The sequence below is a fragment of the Micromesistius poutassou genome, assembly GCF_964030765.1.
Source record: "Micromesistius poutassou genome assembly, chromosome: 13".
Classification (NCBI taxonomy): Eukaryota; Metazoa; Chordata; class Actinopteri; order Gadiformes; family Gadidae; genus Micromesistius; species Micromesistius poutassou.
This window is the reverse complement of record NC_140283.1, coordinates 3,403,259-3,416,173: the sequence shown is the minus strand read 5'-3', so window position 1 is coordinate 3,416,173 and position 12,915 is coordinate 3,403,259. Positions and strand designations below refer to the sequence as shown.

The window sequence follows — 12,915 nt, the reverse complement described above, 5'->3', positions numbered from 1 at the left end:
CTTCTCAGCATAGCATTTTAGTTTTATGGTATTTACATTTAAAAGGGATGGGTCTTTAAGCTCTATTCACTCTTGTAAACACCCTTTGATCTGTGAATTAATTTTCATTCTGAGTAATGCAACACTCTTAGCGAAACCAAGCCTTTTATTTTAGATTTTAATACATTGATGGTACCATTGCCGATTATTATTTATTGAACCTAGAAATGTCTGCTACTCGGTAACCATTACTACAGTATTAACAAATGGCAATTGTATTAATAAATCCCCAAGTTTGTTGGAGACGGTACTTATGAAAGGTACTATAAACATTAGAAAAATATGTACATGCCACCGTTAAACAAACCATGGTCTTGCACATTCACAAACAGGCCACACGTACCAACACAGAGTACTATATTTACAGCCATCTACTTGACTTCCACGTTGTTGCCCTTTCAGTCCACACTGGTGTAACAGACGGCCCACAAGGAGCGGCGTTCCTCGACTCGGCAGCAGATTTTGGAGCTGATGGTTCTGAAGTCTTATTTTGCCACTGGGCCGCGCTGCCACTCAGCTGGAGAAGTCGGTGTGCATGGGCGCAATGTTCTGGTCGAAGGCGGCGTACTGGGAGTCCCCGGCGCTGGCCAGCCGGAGCTGCTTGGCGGCGTGGGAGAGCTGGAAGGCGGCGTCGGGGTGGGCCGAGTCCGGGAGCAGGGTGCACTCCCTCTCCAGCAGGTCCCCCACCCCCTTCAGAAGCTCCCGGAACCCGAAGGCCAGCGCGGCCTTCCGCAGGCGGTTCAGCTCCTGGAGGACAGACAAAACATTCACATGAAAACCAAACAACGGAAAAAAAAAACAGCTCGAATGCTTTTCTGAAGGCTAGCCTGGACATGGTGGGTTTTAAGAGCGTTCACCTTATAGAAGGTCTGGGTCTTCTCTGGAAGCTTCCGGGCGTTCCTCAGAATCTTCTGCACGTCAGTCTGGGGAGGAGAATCCATGCAACATGTGAGCAACATGCATGATGAGGAACAGCAAATACAATCCATTTACACATCTATGCAATGAAACACATTTATCAAAGAGCCTGTACACATAAACATGTACATGTATGATAGATGGAGGCAGTGTACCTGTAATCCACTAGCCTTGATCCACACAGTCACATTCTGGGCATAGCTTCGTTTAATGGCGGGTTGGACTGGGAATGGACTCTTGCTGTCGTCCTCCCCATAGGGGTTCTCTGCCGCCTCTGGAAGAACAATGCCAACAATCAACAACCAGTGCCCCAGGGTTGTAGACATGCATGCATGGGCTTTACCGCTCTGACGATGCAAAAACATTGACATGAGTGGGGTTTATTGCATGGTTAGGTGAATTACCAGATATTGGCCCCAGTTGGGCGACCTTGCCCAGCCAGGGCAGAGGCTCCGGGCCCGGCTCAAACAGAGACATCATGAGGTTGGACTTCTTCTTGCTGTCTGCCTGGGAGTACAGCATGCCATACCAGTCCGGCCTGGGGACCAGAGGAACGGGTGGAAGGGGATTTCTTTCGACATGAGCTCAATGCAGTTCCAATGCAAGTGTATATAATTAAAAGAAAGAAGGACTCTGCTCCTCGCCAATCCAAACCCCTCAGTAGCTTTGTTTACTCAGTAGATTTAAAGTTCAAAGTCAACGTTCTTTCATATGCAAAGTATTACACATTGTCCTGTCACAGAGAATTTCCCTGTGACAGGACAATGTGTAATACTTTGCATATGAAAGAACGTGTCACAGGGAATTTCCCTGTGACATGCAAAGCAGCAAAACGTAGCAGGACACATTGTTAAAAGATAAAAAAATAAGCATCATAAAGAAAACACCAGCTGCATTCCAGAGAATGTAAATGATAATAATATAGCATATGTATCTTGGTGGTTATAGACAAAGGAAGAGTATGGATGGACATTAAAGAATATAAATATGAAATTTTATTCATATAAAAAGGAGGTGGGCAATGAATATGTACATTCAATTCAAGTCCTGTGACCAGGGCATGCGTCTGCTCATGTGTTTTCCTAAGGCTTCGCTGGTAGCTGGTCTCTGAGTGACAGAACGGGGCCTTATGAGGTTTAATGAAGGGAACTCACCCCAGCTGGACCAGTGCCACCATGCCCTCCACCTTCAAACTGCCGTGCAAAAGGACACAGAAGTTGGGACTCTTTCCCGCCATTTGACTGGCGGAGACCTCCTCCTCAGGCTCCTCCGCCGCGCCGGGGCCCACGTCCTCCACCTCTGGAAACACCACAAACAGACCCGCTTGGAACACACAAGGGGACGCTTTCTACAGCGGTCACTAACCATTACAATATGTATTATTTCATCATTTAGCGGACACTTTTATGGGATGTGACGCACAGTGCATTCAGATTCAGGTCATTCATACACAGAATGGGGCTCCTACCTCCCCTGGGGTCAAAAACATGAAATGCAAACCTTTGATCACGGCGATGGGCAGTACCAAGTGTCGAGATGTGACGGGGGGGCTTGAAATGTCCCCGATCTCAATGAATCCCACAATTTCCAAGTCTGCAATGCGACAAATGGGGAAAATGTGTTGAGACGCCTGTAATCTTGACGTGAACCTACAGTGTATACGCCTGCTGCCAATGGGCCGGCTACCTGTGTTGACCACCCTGGGCATGGGGTCCACCTCGTCGTCCACCACCACGGGCTCTGGCCGAGGGAACACCTGCACGTCGGAGGACAGGTTCCCGCAGTGCAGGACCGCATGGAAGGGGGAGTACGCCTGGTCTATGAGCCTCCTGCAGGCAGGCGCAGGCACACGCACACGCACACACACACACACACACACACCTTAAGAATTAGACCCTCCAGGATTAGAGATGTTCTGATACCGAGACAAAAATGTAATGTAAATACATTACATAATCCTATAGAACTTTCTTTTAGAATTGAGTTTGTCTACATTTATTTTTGTCTAGTTTGTCTAAACTAGATCACGTCCATTGATCATTTATAATTATAGTATTACATTTGTACATTTGTACCAGTGAGCGTCCGTGTTTTTTCGACAGGGTAGCTCGAACGCACGCAGGTCAGAGACGACGGGTTTACAAACGCAGCGTAACACTGCACATGTTTGTGATGTTATCTGCCTGTGTAATAAATGATCTAGTCACGTGATGTATCGGATCGCCGCATAGGCCCGAGACTGCATTTTAGGCAGTATCAGCAGCATTTCAGATACTGGTATCGGTATTGGAACCACTCTATCCAGGACACACATTATTGTGGCTCTAAAGAGTCAATTTCTACTCATTTGAAGGTACTGTTTGAAATGAACATTTCCGAATGACCTTCTGGTGGTTCAATTACTTTTATTTTATTACTTAGTTTAAGGAAACAATTGGATCCAAATAAACATAAAATATGAAAAGCATAGTCTTACCCAAACATGGCCTGAACACTCTTCAGACAAAGCTGCCCCTCCATAGTGAAGATCTGCCCATCCCCTCCACTCAGACGCAACAGCTCCTCCAAGTTGTCCATCGCATCAGTGGTCTGCAACTGGCAGTACAATAGAATACAATAGAACATTATTATACATCATATAATATACATTAGAAGAACATACATACATACATACATTCTATCACATTAACCTAGGAAGCAGCAGTATTACACCATTACATTACAATCACAATAATTCAATATTATGTTGGAACAAATATGTGGCGTGAATTCATGAACTATCGATCCATTGTGTAAAAAAAAAAAGGTAGTGTAGTAAAAGTAGAAAAATACATTTCTATTTTATAATTGTCGTGTTTGAGAAAAGCTGTGACTAGGAGGAATGGATGGATGGACTGGATACCTCCTCTGCGTTGGCAACACACATGATGAACATCTTGGTGGGAAAAGGAAACGGGAGGGGGAACTTTTTGTCATCCGCGCGCTGTTTCAGTGTTTGGAGGGAATGACGTAGGGAACCCTTCCCAATACCCAGAGAGCCGTCCGTCACCAGCACCACCTGCACAGCATCACAGTACATCCACTGTTTACATTTACATTTAGGACATTTAGCAGACGCTTTTATCCAAAGCGACATACAACAGTTAATACACACCGACGGCGGAGTCAACCATGCAAGGCGACCGCCAGCTCGTCAGGAGCAGTTAGGGTTAAGCGTCTCGCTCAGGGACACAGCGACACTAGGAGGAGCCGGGGATCGAACTAGCAACCTTCCGGTTACAAGTCAACCTGCTCTACCTCCTGACCACCAACAACACAGCACTTCCGCCACAAGGCAGGCAAACAACAACTACGACAAGCTCACCTGGGCTCGTGATTTAAGTCGTACAAAAGGCCTGTACACACCTGACACGGACAGGAACTGCCCCACTCCTGCTGGACGACGTTGCTCACTCCGTTGAGCGCTGATTCAATGCACGTTTTGTCATAGTCTTCCAGGTTACTCAGCGCCTCCTGCTCAGCAAGTAGATCGTTCAAACCAGATAAAGTTTAAAATCAAATAATACCAATTTGTTCACAATATTGTGGAAAAAAAAGGAAAACTGAAGAGCCACGAGCACGGTGGCGCCTGTGCTGTACCTGTAACGTGTTATAGTCCCGGGTGAAGGGCACCAGCAGCTCCCAGAGAGACGAGAAGGCCACCAGGGAGGTGAACTCCAGGCGGTAGTTGGCAGCCATGTGTTCGAACAGCATGGTGAGGCCGTGGACGGCCAGGTTCTTCCTCTGGAACTCCTCGCTGCTCTCCAGGGAGACCGGCCGCGTCATGGACAGCGACACGTCCATCACCACCACGGTGGGCATCGTGAAGACCCAAGAAAGACACCTGCGATGTACTTTAACTGAATACAAAAACGAATGTATAATTAATATACAAAAATGATACCAGTAGCATTTTGAATTGCTTCTTAAATATAATATATCATGTTATTTTCAAGTGTGCTGCAGCCTGCAGGTCCCAGAAGGAGTTTACATGTATAAATAACATAAACATGACATAAACAAGAGAAACTATGGGAGCTATTCGAAACACATGAATAAAAAAAAACACGAGACGTCCCACGAGGACCACATTCATAACGCTAGTACATAATAACGTCTACAACAACATATAACAATAACTATAACAATAACTCACCTTCTGCTGGGTTCGCTGCGAAAAGGACGAGCCTGAGAAGGATGTGATCCTAACGCTGGCTAGCCAATGTGGCCGACTTTAGATTGCATTATGCAGTTAGTATAGCACAAAAGATAAATATCTTGATATGTATGACAACTTTAATGCAGTTCTGAATTAAGAAATGAATAAAAAAGTATGATTGCAACAAAGCTTCATGTATACTATCGTCTTCTCCACCATTTGTGATGTGCAACGCTTATTGCGTCCGGGTGAAACAAGTGTTGAATGTAAACGGTCCAACCAACCTGTTTGTTAAAAAATAACTGTTTAGTTGTAATGAATGATCACATTTCTAATTATTTAATTACTCTCACTGACTCACTGACTTTTTGATTTAATTTTTTATCGTTATGTACATCATAAAATTGCTTGTATTCATTTATGTGGACATGAATGGACAACAAACATTTTCAATATATCGTTGTTAATGTAATTATTATGTTCCGTATGAGTTATAGGCTTTGCACAAACATTTGCTCTCAATGATAGGCAATATTGTTTCAATTTATGCCAAAGTACAAATTAAGTGAGCATCAAACTATATAATGTTAATGAGGTAGGGAGGGGCAAGGCAAAGTGAGAGTGAGACAATGCACATAAGCCTCTTAAAACACTTCAGGTATTATGTATTATGGTAATCCATTGTGGAGACTTGTCCCGCAGTGCGTCCTACATAACCCTCTGGCCACTGGTAACCATTTGGACGCTCGTTTTTCCCAGTGTACCCAGCTGTGTATATACCTGCTTATCAAGGCTTTGCATTGCTGATATGGCAAAACAATTAATTTCAAGGTAAGCTTGTGGCCCCTGCCACGTTTATTGATGTATTTTATCATTTGATATTTCAGCAGAAATGTTTCAGGTATAGTTCATATAATTAATTGTTAGATATGCTCTGGTTCATGGACCAACATGCTTTCTGATCATTTTTTATGCTTTAACTCGTATCAGCCAGCCCGGGCTTTCAAACGATTGAGGACGAGAGATGAATCCCATCGCTGGAGCTTTCAGATTAGTCACCCCCTGGGCCTCGGTGGAGGTTACTGGACCTGTGGACCTTCATGCCTGCCTTTTAATGCCCATAAGTTTGTCATAAGCAACAGCGCCGCCATCAGTCTGGAGCACAATGCGTTGCACACGGCGGAAGCGACTTCACCTGAGCCGCGTCCTCTTCCTGCTCACCGGGGTCTTCCTCTGCACCCTGTACCAGCTGACCATCAGCACCCGGCTGTCTGAGCCCTGGCGCCTGCCTCAGAGGCGGGAGTACTCCACGGTGGAGGGCTCCTCCTCCACCGTGGAGGAGGTGGACGAGCGCACCACCCAGGCCCCGGGCCTGGAGGAGCCCGGCACGGCGACCACGCCCCTGGAGCTCACCGACCAAACCACACCGGGCGCGCGGCCCGTGACGCATCACGTGGTTTTAAACGCCACCACTACCACCACCGAAGCCCCTCCCATAGTAACAACCAGTCATAAGGTCGTGCACTGCATTTACGTGCCGCCAGCGTTGGAGCCGGTGGCGCCAGACGGGGCCCCCATCGCCACGCCAGCGCCCCCTCCAGGGATCACAACCTCTCCCTCTCCCCCTGGTGAAGCCCCCCCTATAAGGGGGGACTACCCCCCGGACATCTTCTCCGTGGAGGACCGGCGGAGGGGCTGGGTGCTGCTCCACATCTTCGGCATGATGTACATGTTCGTGTCCCTCGCCGTGGTGTGTGACGAGTTCTTCGTCCCCGCCCTGGGCGTGATCACGGACCAGCTGGCCATCTCGGACGACGTGGCTGGGGCCACCTTCATGGCGGCCGGGGGCTCGGCGCCCGAGCTCTTCACGTCGCTCATAGGGGTCTTCATAGCGCACAGCAACGTGGGCATCGGCACCATTGTGGGCTCGGCCGTGTTCAACATCCTGTTTGTGATCGGGATGTGTGCGCTGGTCTCCAAGGAGATGCTGCACCTGACCTGGTGGCCCCTCTTCCGGGACGTGTCCTTCTACATCCTGGGCCTCTTCCTGCTCATCGTCTTCTTCCTGGACAACTTCATCATGTGGTGGGAGAGCGCCACGCTGCTGGCCGGATACACGCTCTACGTGTGCTTCATGAAGTACAATGTGGAGCTGGAGCGGGCCTTTAAGTACCAGCTCCACAAGCATAGGAACATTGTTCACATCCTCACAGTGAGGGAGCCTGACAAGGTATGAGTCGCTCTGAATAAGAATGGCTTTTAAATTGAAGCACACAGTGAAATTGCTTTCATTTCATGGCAGCTGTTTTCAAGACGTATTCAATCTTGACTCTTACTGGAATTTCAAGTGTAAAGGAACTGTAGATAACTTTAGATTGCATTATCTAAGGTAGGGTAGGTCCTTTAGGTCATTTAAAGATATCAAACCAAACCAGAATCCGTTGAGCTGTTGCACACATTGTAATACTAATCCATATGTTGCATCCTGGTGCTACTATGTATCATACAGGATGGTGGAGAAGAAGAAGACAATATGCCTCCTATCAAAGAGGACAAACAGTGGTTGAAGGTAGAGTTAAACTAATGAACGACCCACTAAAGCCGTCTATCATCCGTAATGTAGAACACCTTGACGCCTTGTAACCACTGTGTCCGTCCTCCTCTCTGGCCAGCTGAGACCGTCCCTCCAGCGCGGTGGAAGCTCCGCCTCCCTGCACAACAGCACCATGAGGAACAGCATCTTCCAGCTCATGATCCACACGCTGGACCCCCTAGGACATAGTACGTGTCTTCCAGAACACCTGTAACCGTGGTTACAGCAACAGTCTCATCATGGCGTCGTGCTTCTCCCAGTGCAGTGGATTAGCAATGTGATCCAACTTAAAGGCAGCAATTAATCTAGATGGATACTCATCAGATTAATGTCAGCTGCAATCTATACATGTGTATCTGTACTTATGCTGTTCTTTCTCGTACAATCTGTACATTATTTGAACACAGATACAAAAAGGCTTCCAGCAGAAATGAACTGTGTTTTAGTCATCACAAACCATACCAACTGTACAACGAACAAATGGTGTTCATTATGCATGACATTAGTTGCAAAAGTACAACACTATGATTAGGGTTAGGGTTAATGTGATTCCTCTACAAATGGAAGTGAGTTTTATGCCAGGCCAGACGACATAAACAGTCCGTATTACAGTCTCCTGTGGCGCTGTCTGTGGGGGGGGGGGGGGGGGGGGGGTGGGGTTGGCTCTGAGGCTCCAGGGCTGCAGTATGCTCAGCAGAGTAATCAGCTTTTCAATGTGTCCATACAATCTGGATCACAGGCAGCGCACTGTGCTTTGAACCAAACCAATCCCTTTAAAACACAAATCACTCGTTCACACCCAAGAATATGCCATGTTATGCTGCTCAGACTAATTTAGATGCACTATAGTTTCTTCATCTTTAGATTTTATTTACTTATTTGTATTTTTATTATATTGTGATTGACAATTTGCAGGCCACTATATGCAATCTAATTATGGTCAAATCAACCCTTGCTCCATTGTTACATATTTGCATCAAATGACCTGTATTTGTAATCTCGGAGCGTATTTCATGTTGTTTGTTGTTGTCCTATGTAGGAAAGTTTAAGGAAAAGGCTGAGACCCTAAACAATGTAGTCAGAGGAAATAACCAAACTAAAGGTAAATCACAAAGTCATAATATTCCTATTTTATTAGCAGTGCACTTCATTTCTCCCTTGACTGCAAAATTGCCAGAGGGCAATATAACAAATCCCTTAAAAGGGCTAACATGAACTCTGACAGCCTCTCTAAATTCAATAAGTATAGAATATCTCTTAGCAGCCCACAGGCTTAGCCAGAAACTAATGACGTCTAATTGCACATGTTGAACAGGCCAGCAAGTGAAACACAATATGTAATTTTACACGCAAGCTGATGCTAAATAAAGCGTAACAGAGGACTGCAGTAAGTCTGTTCTGCCAGCAGTCTGCACTATAGCCCTCTTCTGCAACTTCGGTTAAAGTATTTATGTCGATGTTGTTATGTCATATTTGATTTAACATCCAAAACCCTCCAGTCAGCCAGTATACCGATCCCTAACGCCAATATTATGCTTCAGGCGGTACCTGAGATAGACATTAAAAATCTCATCACTATATGTATACATTGTTTCTAGGTGAAGGAAGCAAGCCTGAGCAACCCAAAGAGCCAGAGTCTGCTCCAGCCAAGGAGACTGAAAAGGCCCAACCGCAGGAAGACAATAAGGTACTGGCCCTGGAGATCCTCCCAAAAAATCCATCTTTTAATACCTGTCTACGAGGCCAGCCTGGACAACACCTATACAACTCAAGACCAAACATGCCCAGCGGTTAAAGTATAGCAGTGTCTAACAAATCCTGCTTATGTTATGGTCCCGCCTTTGGGGTGTGGATCATATGCCTCCTCTTTCTATTGCCTTCCAGTTTATAGGATTTTACAACCTGTAAATTGGAAGGCTGTAGAAATCCATACCAGGTGTGTGGATCAATATATGTCTCTGCCTCTTTCTATGGCCCTGTAAACAGGAAGGGTTAGAAAGACTCAGAGCCATATGTGGATGAATCGCCAAATGTCTCTGCCTTCCAGTTTACAGGTTGTAAAAACCTCCCTCCCCTCTCCAGGAGGACGCGCCGGCAGGAGACAATGGCTCCGGCGGCTCCCGCCACTCCGGCACTGATGAGGATCTCAGCGATGAGGAGAGTTCAGAGGAAAGCGACATGAGTGAAAGCGAGGTCAGCGAAGAGGAGGAGGAGGAGGAGGAACAGGAGGAGCCTCTGTCCTTAGAGTGGCCGGACACCCCGCGTAAGCAAGCGACCTTCCTGTTCCTGCTGCCCATCGTCTTCCCACTGTGGCTGACCATTCCTGACGTCCGCAACCCAGTAAGGACATGTGCAGAGTAGAGACAGAAGACCACTTCTACTGTTTTGCTTTTCTGTATCAGAAAATCATTCTTATACTGTGTGTACCTCCCCTCTCGCGCTCAGGCATACAAAAAATACTTTGCGATGACCTTCCTGGCCTCCATCCTGTGGATTGGTATCTTCTCCTACCTCATGGTTTGGTGGGCCCACCAGGTGAACTTCCCTTGGGGATTATACTGTATATATTCACGGTCAACCATTGGGCTGTTCCCTCTGCTATCACAACACACACTCAGATAGGGCCATATAGAGAAACATTTTCAGTAATTTAGTAACACCATATATTGGATTTGTGTGATGCCTTTCTACATAAAAATGGATTAGATAGGATAGCATAGATAACAAGATCACAGACAATGGTTCCTCCGGTCATAGCTACTAACACCGTATCCAAAACCAGAGAGAGAAAGCATTTTGATTATTTATCTGCTTATTATGCAGTCAGGACTCTCTCTCTGATGTGACCTCATGTGAATATGGACTTGTAGGTGGGTGAGACCATCGGCATCTCTGAAGAGATCATGGGGCTGACCATCCTGGCTGCGGGGACCTCCATCCCCGACCTCATCACCAGCGTGATCGTGGCCCGGAAAGGTTTGGGTGACATGGCTGTCTCCAGCTCGGTGGGCAGCAACATCTTTGACATCACTGTGGGGTGAGTCTCTCTAGCACTTCGGGGGCAGGATCACCTAAAGTGGTCGTAGGGTGTTTGTCTCTGAGTCCAAAGGTTCTGGGTTAGAACCCCAATTTCCACAGTCTACCTGCGGGCATCCTTGAGCAAGATGCTAACCTGACACCTGCGCTTTATTGACTTGTATCTACTGTATCTGAATTGACTTCAGTTGCTTCGATAAAAAGTGTGTGCTAAATAGCAAATAGAGATAGAAAAGGGGAAAGTGTGATTGGTTTGTAAGATCATTCACACGGATGCATTTACACTTAATTGTGTTCCCGTACTATTCGCGTTGCCCCCCTCACAGTCTCCCGATCCCCTGGCTCCTGTACTCCATCACACACGGCTTTGTCCCGGTGAAGGTGAGCAGCAACGGGCTCTTCTGTGCCATCATCCTCCTCTTCCTCATGCTGCTCTTCGTCATGATCTCCATCGCCTGCTGCAATTGGAAGATGAACAAGAAACTGGGCGCCACCATGTTCCTGCTCTACCTGGTGTTCCTCGTGCTCAGCGTGATGCTGGAGGACCGCATCATCACCTGCCCCGTGTCCATCTGAGGAGGAGGAGGAGAAGGAGGAGGAGATGGTGGAGGAGGAGGAGGGGGAGGAGGAGGTGGAGGAGGAGGAGGAGGAGGGGGAGGAGATGGTAGAGGAGGAGGTGGATGAGTAGGAGATGGAGGAGGAGGAGAAGGAGGAGGTGTAGGAGGAGGAGGTGGATGAGGAGAAGGAGGAGAAGGAGGAGGAGGAAGAGATCATGGAGCAGGAGGTGGATGAGGAGAAGGAGGAGGAGGTGGATGAGGAGCAGTCTGGCTGAGCTGTGTCATGACTCCCTGGTGCTAGAACCCTGCTCTCTACTGTAGTCGACCTGCATCCATTGACCTTACCTTTGTATATGGCAGCAGCAATGCAGCGACAACACACAAACACACACACACACACACACACACACACACACACACACACAATGGCAACTTTGTCTAGAGCCCATTACATAAGCACTGTGGAAGCAGATGGACATGGGATGACGAGCCGTTATTAAAGGAAGAAACAGACCTGAAAGGCACATCTTTACCCATGTTAGTTTTGAAAGAGGCTTGTTGGTAAGTATAGTTTCGATTTTTTTATAGTTATGTGATAATTCTACATTCTTCTTGTTCAGTGTCGTTTTTCTTTCAGCCAGTTATTTGAAGTCCAGCAGAGTGTATGCAACTTTGATTTGTACATGTTAATATATGAATCATATGTAAGTATATCATGACCCTTAACTGTATGACACTATCCAAACTGAGTATGCTTTTTGATTCTAAATAGTTGACATTTGATAAGGAGAGACTTGACTGATAAGGAAAGAAAAATAGAAAGGTACAAATGATTGTAGTATTAGTGTGTTTATTTGTCTTTGAAAACAAACTAAAGATCCAGTCAGGCAAAAGAAAACTAAAAACATTTCTTTTTTACACTTCTTTTATGAAAAAAATATGTACAAATTAGTATTTGTCTTACAAAGGATAAACATTAATCCAAACTCCTTGGACTTACCAACAGAGTCAAAACAAATATTAACACAAAACAATATTTTGGTCACAGTGTTTTTGTAGACATTGGTTACAAGGTAGTGATTACAAGGTTTCTAGAAGCAATCTCTGTGTGTGGTTATTCATACACACATCTTTTGAGTCACTTCCAATGATCAATACCAACACGTGTTTAAAAGGTTGGAGTCCATCCAGGCTGTGATGCTGCTTTGTGTTACTTACAGACTTTGTGTATAAATGCTGATTAACAGTTATGCATGGCATGTCCCTATTTAACTAATTATTGTCCTTGCAAGCCGGTTCCCAATGGAACAAATAAATGATTTAATATTTGTGGTGCAAAAGTTGTGGTTCCCTCAATCTCATGAACGTGTAAATGCCCTGGGTGAACAGAAGCCGTTCACAGCCATGGTGTGTTGGTTTATCTGAGTAAACATTTGTGGTTGATATGCAACATTTCCTTTTGCTAACTGTGAATTAAATGGGTTGCTGGGTTTCGAAACCGAAATACAAAAACATGAAATTCACAGAAAGTATCAAATACTTTGTACATTTTTATAACTCTGTGAAATTGATAA

General features: G+C 45.9%; 2 protein-coding genes across 2 annotated transcripts; one reads left to right on the top strand and one right to left on the bottom strand.

The window, feature by feature from the left end:
- Positions 1–137: 137 nt before the first annotated feature.
- Positions 138–5,373, bottom strand: ints14 (integrator complex subunit 14). The gene is made up of 12 exons (XM_084477611.1): positions 5,153–5,373; positions 4,597–4,856; positions 4,363–4,470; positions 3,860–4,015; positions 3,434–3,552; positions 2,644–2,786; positions 2,458–2,550; positions 2,112–2,256; positions 1,362–1,495; positions 1,113–1,231; positions 897–962; positions 138–786 (listed from the first exon to the last, which is right to left on the bottom strand). Exons 2-12 carry the CDS (start codon positions 4,816–4,818, stop codon positions 553–555), a joined length of 1,539 nt encoding a protein of 512 aa, XP_084333737.1. The 5' UTR covers positions 4,819–4,856; positions 5,153–5,373; the 3' UTR covers positions 138–552.
- A 947-nt stretch (positions 5,374–6,320) lies between these two features.
- slc24a1 (solute carrier family 24 member 1) lies at positions 6,321–11,360 on the top strand (the record flags this gene model as incomplete). The annotated part of the gene is made up of 8 exons (XM_084477818.1): positions 6,321–7,385; positions 7,665–7,724; positions 7,828–7,936; positions 9,347–9,435; positions 9,831–10,088; positions 10,194–10,283; positions 10,619–10,785; positions 11,111–11,360. The coding sequence occupies 8 exons, from the start codon at positions 6,321–6,323 to the stop codon at positions 11,358–11,360; spliced, it is 2,088 nt and encodes a 695-aa protein (XP_084333944.1).
- Between the last annotated feature and the right edge of the window lie 1,555 nt (positions 11,361–12,915).